The 16017-nt window shown below is 49.0% G+C and overlaps 2 protein-coding genes across 7 annotated transcripts in view; one reads left to right on the top strand and one right to left on the bottom strand.

Annotated features, from left to right (window-relative positions):
• The window catches only part of GAB2 (GRB2 associated binding protein 2), a 97375-nt gene extending 90183 nt beyond the window's left edge, over positions 1-7192 (top strand). For 3 of the 4 annotated variants that reach the window (XM_080576323.1, XM_080576322.1, XM_080576321.1), the window contains exon 10: positions 834-7192. In XM_080576323.1, coding sequence (XP_080432449.1) covers positions 834-977 — 144 coding nt within the window. In that variant the 3' untranslated portion in view covers positions 978-7192. The remainder of the gene's footprint in view (positions 1-833) is intronic. The other variant, XR_013944999.1, reaches the window with a different exon arrangement.
• The window catches only part of USP35 (ubiquitin specific peptidase 35), a 29676-nt gene continuing 17183 nt past the window's right edge, over positions 3525-16017 (bottom strand). For all 3 annotated transcript variants that reach the window (XM_080576319.1, XM_080576320.1, XM_080576318.1), the window contains 6 exons: positions 14625-14783; positions 13983-14176; positions 13771-13864; positions 12195-12301; positions 10432-11653; positions 3525-9952 (listed from right to left, as the gene is read on the bottom strand). In XM_080576319.1, coding sequence (XP_080432445.1) covers positions 9782-9952; positions 10432-11653; positions 12195-12301; positions 13771-13864; positions 13983-14176; positions 14625-14783 — 1947 coding nt within the window. In that variant the 3' untranslated portion in view covers positions 3525-9781. The remainder of the gene's footprint in view (positions 9953-10431; positions 11654-12194; positions 12302-13770; positions 13865-13982; positions 14177-14624; positions 14784-16017) is intronic.

Consider the following 16017-nt stretch of genomic DNA (forward strand, 5'->3'; position numbering starts at 1 on the left):
GAGCAACAGGCCCTCCAAAACCAGACATCATCCACGTGAGATGCCTTCAGGAGCTCACGCAGAAAGTGCTGGGTATCTGTCTCCTGCTGACATTTGGATACTTCTACCGAATGTCAAGTGGAAATGTGGAAAGGGAAGCTTCCAAAGACCCAGACGTTGGTGACTTTTCTCTAGGTTCAACCATGGGACAAACAGGCTTAAAGTGAATCACAGGAAAATAGAGCAAGGGAGAGCCTCAGGAGAACCTTTGTGGGAGCCACCTCTGCATTGGCCTCAGCTTTCTCAAACACCACCTCATTTCTAGGGAAAGCATCCCACTGCTTAGCTCTTTGTATTATTTAAAAGTTGTCCCTTGATGGCTTCTTTCTGCCCAGCAGTATTTCTGCAGCTAGTACCAATTTAAATAATAAACCACACGGGTTTGGGACCATCCAAACCATCACCTAGCTCCAGCTGCAGCAGCTGAAATACCCGTAGAGGCAAAAGAGCTTCCAGAGCCCAAGAAACTATAGAAAAAGCCGTCTTCTTTTAACCCAACAGGTCTCCCCTGTTGTTTAGGGGATTAAAATAATCTAGAGCCATGAGGGTGTAGAGTAAGAGGGGTGGAGCTGGGATTTTTTTGTGCATCTATAATTATTCTTGAGTTCTTTACAAGAAAATGGTGCAATGCTGAATTTGCAATATCAGCAGGTAGGTAACACAATTCCAGCCAAACATTCAGGAGGTTAGAAGGAGGGTGGTGAGCTATGGATTACAGAGGAAGGCCAGGAAGGATCTGGTGGCCTCTGGAGCTGACGGGTGGCCACGGGTGGCCGTGTTTCTCCTCCCCGCAGCCCTCCACCTCGTCGGTCGCCTCGGATGAGAAGGTTGACTACGTGCAAGTGGACAAGGAGAAGACGCAGGCGCTGCAGAGCACCATGCAGGAGTGGACTGACGTGCGGCAGTCCTCGGAGCCCACCAAGAGCACCAAGCAGTAGCACCCGGGGCGGGCAGCTCAGCAGGCAAATATCCCCATGGTTTTCCCAGGCCGGGGCTCCCAGCTCCACTTGGGCTGGATTCCTGAGACTGTTGTCTGCCGAGGGGAGGGGGTCTTCATGACTTTTTTCTTTTAAGACAAAAAGAAACTTAATTTCAGGGGAAGACTTGGCGGATACTGTTTGCCAATGATAAAGAGCAACCATGTTTGGTGGCTAGGTTTGTGCTTTAGCTGCTGGATGCGCCATCCAGGAACTTCAACGTAGCAATACCAGGTTTCACCCTACACGTCTGTTGCTTACAGCTATTAAAGCCACCTTGTACATGCTAACATCATCTCTCCCCGTCTTCTTCCATACCATACCCCCAAACCATGCCATACACGTCTGACAGCATCTCTCACAGGACCTCATTCCCCAGCTCCAGTTCCCCATCTCCTCATGGTCACCCTCTTCTCTGCCTCCTCCCAAATCCCAAAACTGAGTAAGGACCGTTCCTGTCTGACTTTACTTTCATCATCCCATCTCTTGTAAATAATGATGTGTTCAAATCCTCTGACAGTTGTTCCCCTGGTGGGACAGCCCCTGTGTTTTCTGGTTGTGGCTGTTAACCAGACTGCCCCGTTGAGCCCAGAACTTGCCCCACCGTACACGTATATATGCCAGCATGTGCTCACACATGCATGCATGCATGAAACAGCCAGGTTAGTTGGGGTGTCTTCTGCTGTTGATTCTCTCCTGCATCTCTCAAAGCCAGTGGTTTGGAGAGAGAGGCTTTGGATGGCAGAATTTAAGCCTATCTGAAGTCAATTGACCGTGAATCTGGCCCTAAGTACCCAAATCTGCCTTTTGTGGCACTAAAAGAAGTCCATAGAAGAAGGGTCCTACATCCCTGGCCATCGTGAGAAGCTCTGTGGCTGAGTACGAGGAGCGTAGAGAGGCTCTGGAGACCCTGGGTGTCCGGCCCAGCACGAGGACGAGTGGGAAGGAGGGAGCAGGAAGCTGTTGTGGGGACCAGGAGAAGGAAGGTGCTGTACCTTAGAGGTTGGATTGGGGTGAAGAGGGTCTGGCGAGATGTGTCTCAGAGACAAAAGGAGTGGAGTAACTGAAATGTTGGTCGGTGGTGAGGCCTTGGGCTTTGGGAAGAGGTTGGTGAGAAGAGGACAGGGTGTCTCAATGGGTGTTAGCTTTAATGTAGCGTAAAAGTCAGTTCCTCCTGGGCACAAAGGGCTGGACTTAGTATTTTTCCCCATCTTCAGTGATGTTTATTCAACACAAATAAGACTTTTTGACGATTGTGGATGGGAATCTGCTGTGGCCCCCGCCTGCATCCTTGACACATCCAGGCTTTGGGATTGCTCCACGAGCAGCTGGAGTGGAGAAGGAAGAAGAAGGAAGAGGCAGCTCGCTGCAGAGATAAGAATTCGGGATCTCACGAAAACAGGAAGGCCTAATGATCGCCGTGGAGCGGCCTGGCTGCCAAACAGCGAGCGCTGACACAGGCCAACTGCGAGCTGGGAGCTAAACAAAGGAGACTTTAGATCAGGTAGCGATGTTTGTTAAAGAGCTTGAGCCCTTCCTTCAAGCTGAACCCTGCCCCACACCAGGGGCTCTGCCTCCCACCACCACCACCAGGAAAAACAAACGTTTGTGTTGATTCTTGATGCTCAAGTGTTAGCACGTTTGCTTAATCTTGGCCTGAGTTTGGAAGGGGCCAGAGATGGCCCACACAGGTATGGGATCTGGTCCCTTAAGGACTGGGTGCTGCCTTGTAAAATAAGTCTCCAATTTCCATCCCCAGTTTTGGTTTTCTTCTCTTTTGCCGTGAAAGGGGAGGATACTAATGGAAAAAGCTCTGATGACCCCCGTAAGACATTGCAGCGTTGGCCTTTTACAGGAATAATGGAGCAAATATCCTAATGCTTTTGGTAAAAATAATCATCATACAGGGGGGAAAAAAAAGACCCAAAGGGGAAGATTTAGCACAGCCAGATGCTCTATGAAGGCCGGGGAGTGTTACAGCCTGCAAAGGCCTTTGCCTCTCATTGAGGGCTTGCACGGTGAGATAATGAAATGAAGAGCAGAGAGCAGGGCTTTGGCTTTCTGTAGCCCCTTTCATCACCATATCTCAGGGGAGATGGAACATTGTCCTGGTCCAGAGCCCACTGAAGTCACTGCAAAGATTCCCGTGAAGCACGGTGAGCTCATCAAGAGGACGTGGACGGATCCTGTGGTCTTGGCATCCCGTGAGGGAAAAGCCAAACCCAGGGACCTGCTGGGTGTTGGCCTGGCTGGGAGCGAGCTCTGCACCGTCCCTGCTGAAAAGCAAACGCAAATCAAGCAGGAACTTGCTTTTCCTATTTCATCCTCTAACCTGCTGTACACAGAAGAAGATCAGGGGTCAAGAAGACAAGGGTCCCGAAAGCACCCTGAAAGCAGGGAGGCGAGTGGGAGGCAGCAGCAACCCTCATTTCTGAGAGCGCAGTGGCTTGAAAGCCAAAACGGGTGGGTTTTGTGTTTCCAATTTCCCAGAAACAAATATATTCCTCGGGTTTTTTTTGTTTGTTTGTTTGTTTTCCCCTGCTGAGCATCAAGCAAACGGCCCTCCATACCAAGCAGCAACTCGCCGACTCCACCCCTGCCTTGCCATGCAGACGTGACTGTATCAGCCCCTCCTGAAAGAAATCGATGGCTGCAGTGGAAATAGTCATTCCAGCCAGTTGCCGAGCTGATTAGAGCAGTCCCCAATGATTAATGTTTGTGCAGTATTTAGTCTTAAACTGTATTGAAAAGCAGCTGGTTTAATTACACGGCCTGCCAAGAACTTTGTCCTGAAGGCATTGAGTTTATCACATCCACTTTATACTTGGATGCTCAAGTATGACTGGCTCTTTTGTTAGGAATAGGTATTTTAGGAAGCCGAGAGCATTGCTAATGATTAATTTTAATTGCAAGCAAAAGACCTGGCTCGAATCCTTAAGTCAGATCCTGTGCTTCAGCCTTACAGTCCCATTTAAGAGAAGGGCTGTGCTTTTGTGTGTGTGTGCTCATGGAGAAGGGTCGACTGCGGGACGAGCACTACGACCTCAGTAGTTCATTTTAGGAAGCATCAGGGCCATGTCAGAAAGCTCTCCCCAAGCTTTAGAACTGCTAGGTTGGTGGGTTTAGAGGCAGAAACTTGCAAAAATACGTATCCCTTGTTGTGAGTCTGCACCTGCTGCTCGCAGCGACTCGTGAAACGCGTGAGTTGCCTTGGAACTGATTGCTCTGAATTGGCATTCAAGTGTTCAGGGGGAAATAAATTGCTGGCTCCAAAAGGATACAGGGATGAGGTTTAGTCTCGAATAGGAGAAAGAAAATACGTGTGTGTGCAGATTGTGCTGGGGCAGACTGGCGGATGGGGCTGGCACCTAAAGGTGGCCATGGCTTGGGTTGGCTGGAAGGTAACTGGGGTGGGTTTGGAGCCACCCAGGCACCGATGAGGGTTGTATGTGGGTTGGGAGGAGAGAAGGCAGGCATGTTTGCCAGTGAGAATTGAGTCTTGGTCTTCCAAACCTCCTTTGGCATGTCTCAAGGCAGATCTGCAGAGCGGGTTTGTGGAGGGAAGGGTTTTGCTCAGTGAGGGCCTCGTGCTGGTGGGAGGGCAGCACCCACTGCTCTCAGGACTTACCCAGAGCACTTCACCCCTTGAGGGGTTCATCCTGCCCAGTGTGCAGGAGAAACCCTACCAGAGAGGTGGTGGAGACCCGGCCATGATGGGGAACACATTGTTTTGGGGCTCTCTTGGGCTGGTCATTGGGAAGCGGTGCTGTGGCTTCACAGGGTGTCCTGTGAGGCTCTGCTCTCTCTGTCCTTGGAGGTATTTAAGACCTGACTGGATCAAGGCCTGAGCAAGCAGATCATCCCCTACTGCTGACCCTGCTTAGGGCAGGGAGTGGGACTAGAAACATCCTTTCCCCTTGAATTCCCCTGAGACCCTGCTGCTGAGGCTGAGTGGGGCCTCCTCCGTGTGAGGGAAGAGGCAAAAGGCAGTGCCTGGATACCTGTAGTGTCCTAAAATCTTCTCTGGCCGTGAAGTGACAAGGCACAGCTCAACACCTGATGTCATACACCCCGATGAGGAGGCCTAATCCCCACTGGGGCCACCCCTTGCACCCGGCAGAGGGCTGGCTGGACCAGGCCAAGTCATCCAGGACATGGACACGCAGTCTGAGCCACTGGGGTACAGCCTGAACCTGTAAATTTATTAGGATAGACATTGACCCAGGGCTCTCCGGAGCCCCACCTGAGCCCTGACACCCCAGGGTCCCACTCCCGGGAGTGTACCAGGAGGATTCGGTTCCTTTTGGCCACCCATTGAGCATGGCTCATGGGCTGGGATCGCGTTAATTTTCTTTGTAGTAGCTTTTTATGGTGCTATGTTCCGGGTTTGTGATGAGAACAGTGTTGATAACACACCAGTATTGTAGCTGTTGCTGAGCAGTGCTCGCACAGAGCCAAGGCCTTTCAGCTCCCGGTGCTGCCCCACCGGCGAGGTACCTGGGGGTGCACCAGGAGCTGGGACACAGCCTGGAGCTGACCCAGGCTGAGCCAAAGGGATGGCCCATGCCATACAGCACCATGCTCAGCGATAAAACTCGTGGGGAAATTTGCCAGGGCTGCCATTGCTCAGGGACTGGCCGGGCCTTGGTCAGCTGGTGGTGAGCAAATGCGTTGTGCATCGCTTGCTTTTCTTGGTTTTCTTTTTTTTTCCTTTTTTTTTTCCAACTTATTAAACTGTCTTTATCTCACCCCACAAGTTTCTAACTTCTGCCCTTTCAGTTCTCTTCCCCCTTCCCACTGCAGGGGGAGAGCGAGTGAGTGGCGGTGTGGTGCTAGCTGGCTAAACCACCCCGTGAGCTTTGGTAGGAAAAACGTTTAAATAAACTGAGCCCTGGCACAGGCTGCCCAGAGAGGGGCTGGGGGCTCCTCCTTGGGGATCTCCAGCAGCCGCCTGGATGTGGGGCTGGGCCCCCTGCTCGGGGTGGCCCTGCTCCTGGCACCACAGGGACCCGTCACCACCGGGCACTTGGTGAGAGCCTTGGTGCCATGATTTCTCCATGGCCTGAAGCAGTCCATCCCCCCATCTGCTTGTCCTTTGTGTCTCATCCTTGTAGTTGTGATTTTAATCTCCTTCATTTCGCAGCTCCGAGAGATGTGCTATTAACCAGGTTCCTGCCTCAGTGCTTGCTCTGAGAAGAGCTGATGTGTAGCAAGGTGTCACCCAACCAGCCCACAACCTACGTGGGAGAGGTTATCCCCAAAACCATAATAATAAGTAAATAAATAAATAAATAAAGCATCATTTTTAGTGTTGTCCTTTGGGTGACACCACACTTCAGACGGGGCAAGGGAGTGTACCTGAACTCTCTGTATCCTGCTTTCTCTCCAGCCTGTAAAATGAAGATTTTTAGTGCTCATTTCCCCACCTCACAGTGAGGTTTAAGTAGCTGACAACTACATTGCCACGTTGTCCCTGAAAATACCACGTTTTATCTGAGAGCCCTTTGGACACGTGGAGCATCGTGGAGAGGGAAGGGAGCAGGACCCTGCAGAGCCCCCTGACGAATCCCATAGGGTTAGGACCAAACCTTTAGCGTAGCCACGTCCTGCTCAACGCAGCCCTTGGCGAAGACCCCATTGACTTTGGGCATCGTTGTGTGGGAAGGGACCCAGCCAAATTAGGGTAGTTTTCACCATCCCTTTCTTAACTTGCTGCGAGGAAGGGTCGGAGCCCCGGCTTCGAAGCCGTCGCATCGGCAGCCGATTCGCAGGGATATTTTGTGTGTTTCGAAGCCTATGACTGTTCTTAAAGAGGAGTATTATTATTTTTTTTTTCCATTTGTAGAAGGAAGGACAAGAGTAATCTGTGGCAAACTGTACAGTACGTGTCTTCTTGTGGTGTCACTGTTTGAATGGTTATTAAGTTTTCAAATCACTGTGGACAGCTAATCACTTAAGTTATTAATTTATTCTTTGGGGTTTTGTTGTTTGGTTTGTTTTTTTTAAGTAATTTGAAACAATTATTTATCCTGTAAATCGGTCTTGAGTGAAACCTAGGTAATACTTTTTTTCCTGTTAATAAACATGGTACATGCCTGATGTGAAGGTGATCTCATTTTTAAGTACTGTATATGCAGCGGAAAAGCAACGGGAAAATAAAAGAATGAAAACAAAAATGGATCTCTCACTGCTGACTCCCTGCATGGATTCGGAGCCGGGAGGGAGGAAGGGGGAATTAATGGTTGGGTCAAGTTGAATTAAGCAGCACTTGGAAGCTTTCAGAGCGTTCTTCAGGTCACGTCACCAAGTTTCTCCTACAGCTTCAGGTGTCCCCTCTCTGCAGCAATGGCCTCAAGGATGCACCTAGGGCTCTTGTTGATGACAGAAACCAAACCAGATGTTTTGGGGCTGATAAAGTGAATTTAATACTATGTCTATATCTGTTCTTGGGACACACTTGGGTACATGCAAGGCAACGGCAATCACTACCTTCCTCACCCGTCAGCAGCACAGACCCAGCTCAGGGCACCAAATCCCCCACAAAACCTAAGCAGAAGAACAAATCTTTCTTGCCCAGAGTAAAACGTAAGCCACCTCCCTACAGCACTGCCCCCCAAAACCCCCTTTTGTAGACAAGAGCAGCATCACAGCACATCTCCGGCACATCTGAGATCCCAAACGTGGAGCTGAGAACCAGGCTGGAGGCTTTTACTGGGCAGAGGTGGATGCGAAACTACAGCCCATACAATATCAATATGATATATACAAATATTCCTGCTATTAATAACACTAATAGTAGCATAGTAGATACTATAACTGGTATAGCATACATGGCAACAGGCTGTACTACTGTCAGTAGTGCATTGTTAATAGTCATAGTGTAGCATATATATAGTATTCTACTATAAATACACTACATAAGTGTATAAGTACACTATAGTGTACTTATAATAATATATGGTATTATAATAATGTAACATATTAATAGTAATCATGGTATTAATAATTGATGGCCCAGGCTGCCATCCATGCTGAGCACTGTGTGCTCTTTGCCCCTGCTCATCTCAGCAAATTGTAGGGTAAAAAAAAAAAAAATAAAGATACATTCAGGGAAGAGCATAGCTATGGAACAACCTCTCCAGCTTCCCGCGTTGCGTTCATTATTTAAATTAGGGTCTCATCAAGGCAGAGACTCTCTCCTGCTAAAGTACCATCCAGCAGTTGGCCCAGAGCTCAGGAAATGCCTCCAGGTGACACTCCAACACAGAGCAGGGAGCAGGCATGGCAGCAAGAGGAAGGTTTTGGAATGCTCCTCTCCCATCATCTTTTTGACCCCATCCACCCCATGAGTACTGCTGTAAGACACGAAGTTTCTCTGTTGAATTAATTCATTTCCTTTATTTATATGTAGGAAAGACAATAAAAGAATATATATGATAGTATATGCCAGAGATTCGATCCCGTGCCAGAAAATGTCCTCTCTAGCAGACTTTCTGCTTGCATCACCCGTAGCAATGTCTGTGCTTTGTCTTGTCCTCCACAGCAAAAAAAAAAAAATGCTTCCCCCAAAACCCCCCGTCAGGATTAGGCCCCGCACCCAGGACCTAAGGCACAAGTCTGCCACTGGAGCTAGAGGAAATCTACTACAGGCGCAAGTAAGGAGCAGGTTGGGACGATGGGTGGGGAGCAGCCGGGGAGGGAGCCACAATCCTATAGATGCACTGCCCAGGGCTTGGGCTGGCTCCTGCCACCAAAATCAGTCCCTGTCCCATTATTGATTCATATAAAGCATTGGTTTACATACTAGGTATTTATGCTGGGTGCATATAGCGTATTTGGTTGGGTGGCTCTCCTTGTAAATCAGGACTTTGAAGAAATAGCTAGTGGTTGCAGGGGTCTCTGTCTTTCGGTTCAAGACGTCCCAAAGGAAAGCCCAGTTTTCAAGCCATGAAATGCCAGGTTCACCGAGCCTAAAGACACATCTGGACAAGCAGCTGCGTGCCTTGGGCTGCCGTGTACGCTAACAGCATCCAGAGGTCACCAGTAATGCAAGAGGGGCTTGACAGAGCCCCAAAAAACAACCACACACCACGGTCAGTCTCTCTTGGCCAGAGGAGTTTGTGCTCCTCAGCATCTTTTGGGTGCTTTGCAGTGCTGCACCAAACCCTTCTGGTGAACCTGCAGATGCTTACTGCCCCCAGGGAAGCTTGCAGGCTCCCCCCCCCGGCATAGAAGCATCGCAATGTTGGCTGCGAGGCCTCTTTGGGGCCTTTTTTCAGCCTTTTTCCACCTCTAGAGGTTTGTTCAGGTGATCTTTCACAACCACATTAAAAAAAAACAACTGTAAAGAGGTCCCCCAAAACTCAGTGCTGCGTGAAGGGCTGCAGGTGGGATGTGCACGAGCAGCCTTCATCCCCAGACCGTCGCTGGGTCCTTCCCCAACCCCATCCCCACCCCGTGTCCTCCCCAGGCTGGTGGCAGCAGGCAAGACACGACCGCGCTGAAGCACAAGGGCACTTCTCCGAGCTGTCTGCAGGCGCTGAGCTGCAAGGGTTAGTTTAAGGCGTTTAAGACCGAGTGCATAGGAAGCAGGACGACCCTCCAGGTGCCAACAACGCAGCCTCCAAACCAGCCTGAGTCCATTTCCATCGTGACGTTCCCCAAATCCTCCTCTTGAGATGCTCGCTGTCAGCAGGGCGAGGAAGAGGAGCCTCTGGCTTTGGGTTGGCCCCGTGGATGTTTGATGTTCCGGTTTAACCCAGCTGCTAGAAGACAAGTCCGTGAAAGGAGCCGGATCCACCTCCGCCCGCCGCAGGGCTGCATCCCCCCGAGGAGCTGTCATCGTCCTTGTCCCTGTCAAAGTCCCTCCACCACAGCGGGGATTTCGGCAAGGCGGAAATGTAGGCGGCTCGGTTCCTCGCCTCTTTTTCCTGCTCCTGGGAGAAGGAGGAGAAATAACACGAGGATATCGCCATTATCTACAGCTAAAGGGCTCCCACCTTCCCTGAGGAGTTAGTTGGCAGTGGTTTGGGTGCTCCTGGGAGCCTCCTCTGAATTAAGCTGGGGTTACCAGGCCACGTCCTCATCTCTAGAACTTGGCAGGGGAGATGCATCAAGGTGTTGTGTCCCTCCAGCCATTTGGGTGAGCAGAAAACGTCCCTTCAACGGGCACCTCACGAGGGGAGAGAGCCCTCAAATTTCCCTGGGACTCCCAAATTTCACCTCAAATTCCTACAGGACACAGCTGTTTGCAAAGCTCTGAACTCTGCTGATGAATAAAATCTGCTCTGGGGATAAATCTGGTGCAGATTTATCCTTAGGACTTGACCCTGCCGCTGCCCAGAGGCTGGAAATTTGCCCCACGAGCTGGACAGCCAAGGGATCAGACCCTGCAGCAAACGGCAAAGGAACTCACCTGCAGGTAGAGGATGTTATCTTTGGAGATGGCTTCCATCAAGTCCTTATTGAGCGAGGGTTCACCATGCAGGTGGCCGGCCTCTGCCGCAGCCTCGTGCAGCGGGCAGCTCTGCCTGCCCGGCCGCTGCCTGTAGAAGAGCACGTAGGCAGTGTCCTTGGGGAAGAAAGAGGTCACGTTGCTGACCGATTCGAAGGAGGAGAAGGAAACCCTGGTGTCGTTGAAGAGGTACCACTGGATTTCAATGTCCAACTGCTTGTCAGAAGCCGGTTTCGGCACCCCATCCCGCGGCTGCCCGTGGGGAACGGTGTCAGTGCACTCTCTGGAGTAGCAGTAGTAGTGTCCGCTCTCGGAGGAGATGCCCGAGTGCACCACCACGCTGCAGAGGTCGTACACGACAGACACAAAACTGCTGCCCGGGCCAGCTCTGCTCTTCCTGGGTCGCCAAACATCCTCGTTTTCCTCCGAGGAGACAAGGACAGGTAGCTTGAGCACCACAGGGATAGAGACGTTGTCCAGGATCTTCTTCCTCTTCATGGTCCGTGGGTCGAAGGAGAACCTCAGCAGCGTGAGAATGAGGTAGTGCGGCCCCTCTGTCAGCTCCGCCACCTTTTCGGCGTCCTGCAAGGAAGCACATTTCTCACAGTGATATTTGTTCTCCGCTGTCAGTCTCTCCGGGGACAGGAAATAGTTGATTAAATCCGGGACGGATCTGGAGTCCTTGGGAGCAGACGCCTGCTCCCCAAAAGCCGATGTTGGGTCTTTGGTTGATTCTGCTCCAACAGCATCGCTGCTTGAGGGATTTGATGGTACTCCAGCCTCCTGAAAACCCAGCGTTTCCACTGGCACCGGCTGAGCTGGGAGGTCTCCAGACACGGGGGGCTTCCTTTGGACCCAAGGAGACCCTGTTACCTGGTTTGGGTTTTCAGGAGGCTCAATAAACTGTGGGCCAATTTCTTCCACGGGTAGAACAGAGGCACTCCCTGGCCTGTGTATGTGCCTGTCCGGCGGGGGGAAAGCCAACGACAGGTCTGTGAAGGCTTCTTCTCGGGAGGAGACATTCAGACACTTCAAGCAGCGGATCTTTGTCATCATTTTACCCCCAAACATCTTCTCAATCAATGTCTTGTTTAAGTAATGATGCTCCACGGCCTGAGACATCAAGCTGGACTCCTTGAGTTTCTGGTAGATCCTTTTCCCAGTTTTTTCTTCTTCGTGTAATCTTTGGCAGGGGAAAAAAAAAGTCTGCATTATACACCAGTACAACGCCAAGAACTAGTTTCTAAAGTATGGTTTCTGTTCTTCAGTCGTAGGGGTTAATCTGGGTTAGCCTGCCTGTGCACAGGGGTCTGCTGCAGGAGGAGGGTGGGGATGGTCAATGGGCCATTGACCCCACTTCTAGGGGCATCACCAGGACACCAGGATTTGGGCATCACCAGAACACCAGGATTTGGGATTTCTAGGTGAGAGAAAGGCAAAAATCAACATTTTAAAGAGGAGGCTTGTCAGGCAAACAGCTTTCCTCTCAACGGGGTGCAATTCCCGAAATTTTCAAGCTGAACTCATTGCTGACCTCACCGCCAGGATGGCACAAGCAAGACACCCCAGACTGGTCTCACCATCCTTCACCCCAAGCCTTTACTCTTTGAGTTCCTCCAGCTCTCAGCCACTCGCCCTGCATCCCCGGGGGTCAGCATTAAATATCATGCCGGGTCTAGGGGAGCCTGTTGCTGGGCTCCGAAATCAGGGCGCTTGCCACGTACCGATCCAGCAGGTACTTGAGATACTCCGAGCAGTCCTGCTGAGCACCGGGGGTAAACCAGGGTGGCCAGGAGGCGGAGAGGAAGCTCTCAGGTGAGATGGCAGGTCGCTGGCACCAAGAGGGAAAAACATATTTAAGGCATGGGGTTTGGATTCCCACTTCACAGAGGGGAAGACTTGCATGGTTTGCTGCAAGCCAGGACTAGAAGGATTCATTTCAGCCCTGCTGAACCTCCTTTTGCTCCTCTGTTATGAGAACAGGAGCTTCTATATGCTTGCTTTTACCAGTATATATTTTATATATATTTCTATGAAATATCCACACATTTACTTCTCCATTCAATTTTAAAATGGTTTGTTTTCCTGACGCAGAGACTTCTACTTAATTCAGCCTGAATTTAATTTGATGATCAACTTAATTTGATCACGATCTCTCTCACCGAATCCCTTCCTTAAAAAGAAAAAAATCCACTAAACTGCCACCCATCATTCTGATCACTGCAGGCAGGTAATCTGCATAATCAGTGATAATGTAATTGCCACCGCTAGGAAGCTGCTGCCTAATTAACATGGGGAAAGACTCATCACTGGCAAAGAAGTGACTTTAAGTACTGCCCAAAAAAGAAAAATAACTAGAATGATGATAGGAAATTACTAGGAAACTATTATCTACAAGCAGATATGTTACTGTATTTACACATCACAGGCACCCTAACCTGCCCTGAAAAAAAGCAGGCCCTTCTTTGGCCAAATATTCAATTTAACAGGTTCTCTATATTTTCCCCCAAAGTGATCTGTAATGGCATAATACCACAGTACAACAAGCCAACTCAAGGCTTGGAAAATGAAGAGTCCCAAATGAATGGGTTCACAGCAAGGGAAAAATTAAAAACTGTGTCTTTTTAGGGATAGGAAGATGTATTTTCAAGAGAGGACCTAGATGAGACCTATCTGGAGTCACCCATGTTAAATTTCAGATTTGTCGAGAAAGCATTCATAATTAGTTTGTTTATGGGTTATAACTTTTTAATTTCCCTCAAATACAGAAGATTCAAAACATCTGGAATCCACAGGTTCGTTGTTGTTGCTGGTACTGTGTTTTTTTTTTCTGACCAAACTGTTTTTAAGGCAATGTCTATTGATTGACTGCACTTTGCTGTGAAGCAAGGGGACAAGCAAACTGCTCCAGTCTTCTTTGCTGCACAGCAAGAAACAGAAACTGCTGCTTTATACCAACAGGCTTTTCAGCTGGCCACATATGTAAGCTATTACCAAAAGGATTTCTTTGTCAAAACTATTAGTGATTGCATCAGTCAAACCCAGAAAGGCCAGAGGCTGAAGAAAGGCAGCCTGGTGTGAACACAGCTCACTTTCATGGGTGATAGGAGCTCGAGACTCGCTTGCCTCCTCCACCCCCAAAATTAGCCTCGTTCACGTAAACAAAATTCGTCCCGATATAAAAATCCACCAAGATCCACAATTCCTTATCAGCACAGTGGAGTCGGCAGGAAGCAACTTGGAGACGAGCCTTTCCGCAGCCGACAGTCCAAACAAATAACTAGAACATGAAATAATTACCTGACTGTGCTCCAAAAACGCAAAGAGCCACTGGAGTTTTGTCATCAGGGGCTGGGAGTTGCCCTCGGTTAAATTCAACACCGAATGCCGAAAGCTGCAAAAGAAAACCAGAGAGGCAAAACAAGATGGAAAATTAGTGTAGAAAGCATAACGCCTGTGTGATGAGCAACCCCGGAGCAGTCTTGAATGGGAGCAAGAGAGCAAAAACTCACTCTGAAGCCATGAAAAGAGACTGTATGATGCTATTCATGTAGCAGGTGTTTCCCAAGTTAATTAAACCAATCTTTCCCGTCTCTGATTTGGATGCCAGGCGTGGGTAGAAGCAGGCTAGCTCATTCTTCTGGGAGGTCCAAGCATTTTGTCCCAAGAGATGTTTAATCCGGTCTTCGTTTGGAATTGGAAGAGCCTTGGAAAGAGAGAAGGGTGCCATGAATACTTGTCTTTCTACACGACAAATTACTAGAGGGCAACTGCAAAACTCCTCTGCTGGAGGTGTCCATGGCACAACTCATTTCCCTGCTCTTCACATGAACACGCATCCATGCAAGGAACTGTTTAGCTGCTAGTATTAGTACTTTAGAGGCACTCAAGTCTAAACCTATAACTAAAACCCACAGTCATGGCAAGCACTTCTGCAGATCCACCATAAGAGAAGTCTCTACTCCCAAAACACAGCCAGCTTGCCTATATAGTGTTCAAACTCAGAATTTTAAGCCGTTTCATCTGCCACAACTGGAGGTGTTGAGGTTTGGGCATCCCTACCAGTAGGACAGTCCCTCAGCACTACACTGCAAACTGAGATGTCAAGTCCATATGCAATACAGAAAAAAATGGCCACGAAGTACATATCTTACTTTAATTGCTTCCAAGACTGGTTCGTACAGATCTGGAAATCCTGAGAAGCGGAAGAACATGCAGTGGATGAGCTCGGCCAGCTGCTCCAGGGAGCTGGTGGCAGAGTTGGAGTCCTCCTTCTTCAGAGAGGCCACCAGCCTGGGGATGTGAGGGAGCAGCTGGAAAAGAAAAGGAAAAAAAAAAAGTTTGCCACACTGTGTTTTCCATTCTTAGTGCAGATCAGCACCTTCTAAAACACGAACCCACAGTGGAAAGGAATCTTAAGCACCAAGTGCAGGGATTCGAACCTATAAAATAGGTGAATTAACCTACAAGAGGTGTTACCTCATGCGCTATATTTTATTTCATACTGTTTAAACTAAATTGGAATCAGTATGGTCGGATGTGTAGCGACAGGCACGTAAAGAGTACGTTCGTTATTTTGCTTTAATCTAGAAAATTTTACAGTGAGCACGCAGACCCAAACACAAAGATACATTGCTCACGGGCACCCTCTGCTGACCCCACAGCTGCACAGAGCCTTGCTAACCTGTTCCCAGCCCTGCAGATGTGCTAGTCAGGCAACGTTTTCCATATTTCCATTTTACGTGATTTTAACCAGAACAATCCTGGTTCAACAGCTCAAAATCTGCAGTTCATCCTTTACTTGGTCGTCCCTTCCTCACTCTTCTTCCTCTCTTTCTTTCTTTCTCCTCAAAATGTTGGGGATTTCAACTACTTCCTTTCAACTGGAAAGCTTTGGTGGGGGAAACGAATCCCAGAACTATCTTATGCACCGATACTTTGCCAAGCTGTGATCGGAACAATTCTCAAAACTCTTCCAAAGTGCCAGGGCAAACAGAAAGAGATAAGAAGCATGACTGGTTTATGCCTCGTTGTTTTGTTGGGTTTGGTGTTTTGCTTTTTGTTTTGTTTTTAAATAGGGGAGGAAATTTGCGCTCGCTGGGCTGCAGATGGAAACTTCAGGCCAAGAGCAACTGATGGCTTTTGGAGTCTTTCAAATTTTGGACGCCCAATCGAAGACAACCCGTTGGAACGTCTATTTTTAGAAACTGAGGAGTTTCTCAAGAAATCAGGCTCATTTAAAGCGGCTGCAGCTGAGGAACGAAAAAAAACATCAGTTGAAAATGTTGGCTGGCTTTGCTTTTTTCCAACCTTATCTGTTTATTCTGTGAACTTTAGGTGAAAAGCCAAAAGTAAAGGCTTTAATGCAAAAGTATGAAATCAAGCATTAATAGCAGTAAATTTCCATTAGCTCTTTTATCAGTTCAATCACTGCAAGCATGCCTTTGCTCTCAGACCTACTTTTTAACTACAGCATTCTGGAGGCAACGCTGGTGGGAAGCAGAGCTATGCCTTAGTGTCAACAGTAAAAAAGCATCACCCTGGAAA

Source organism: Anser brachyrhynchus (genome assembly GCF_964034855.1).
Source record: "Anser brachyrhynchus genome assembly, chromosome: 1".
NCBI lineage: Eukaryota > Metazoa > Chordata > Aves > Anseriformes > Anatidae > Anser > Anser brachyrhynchus.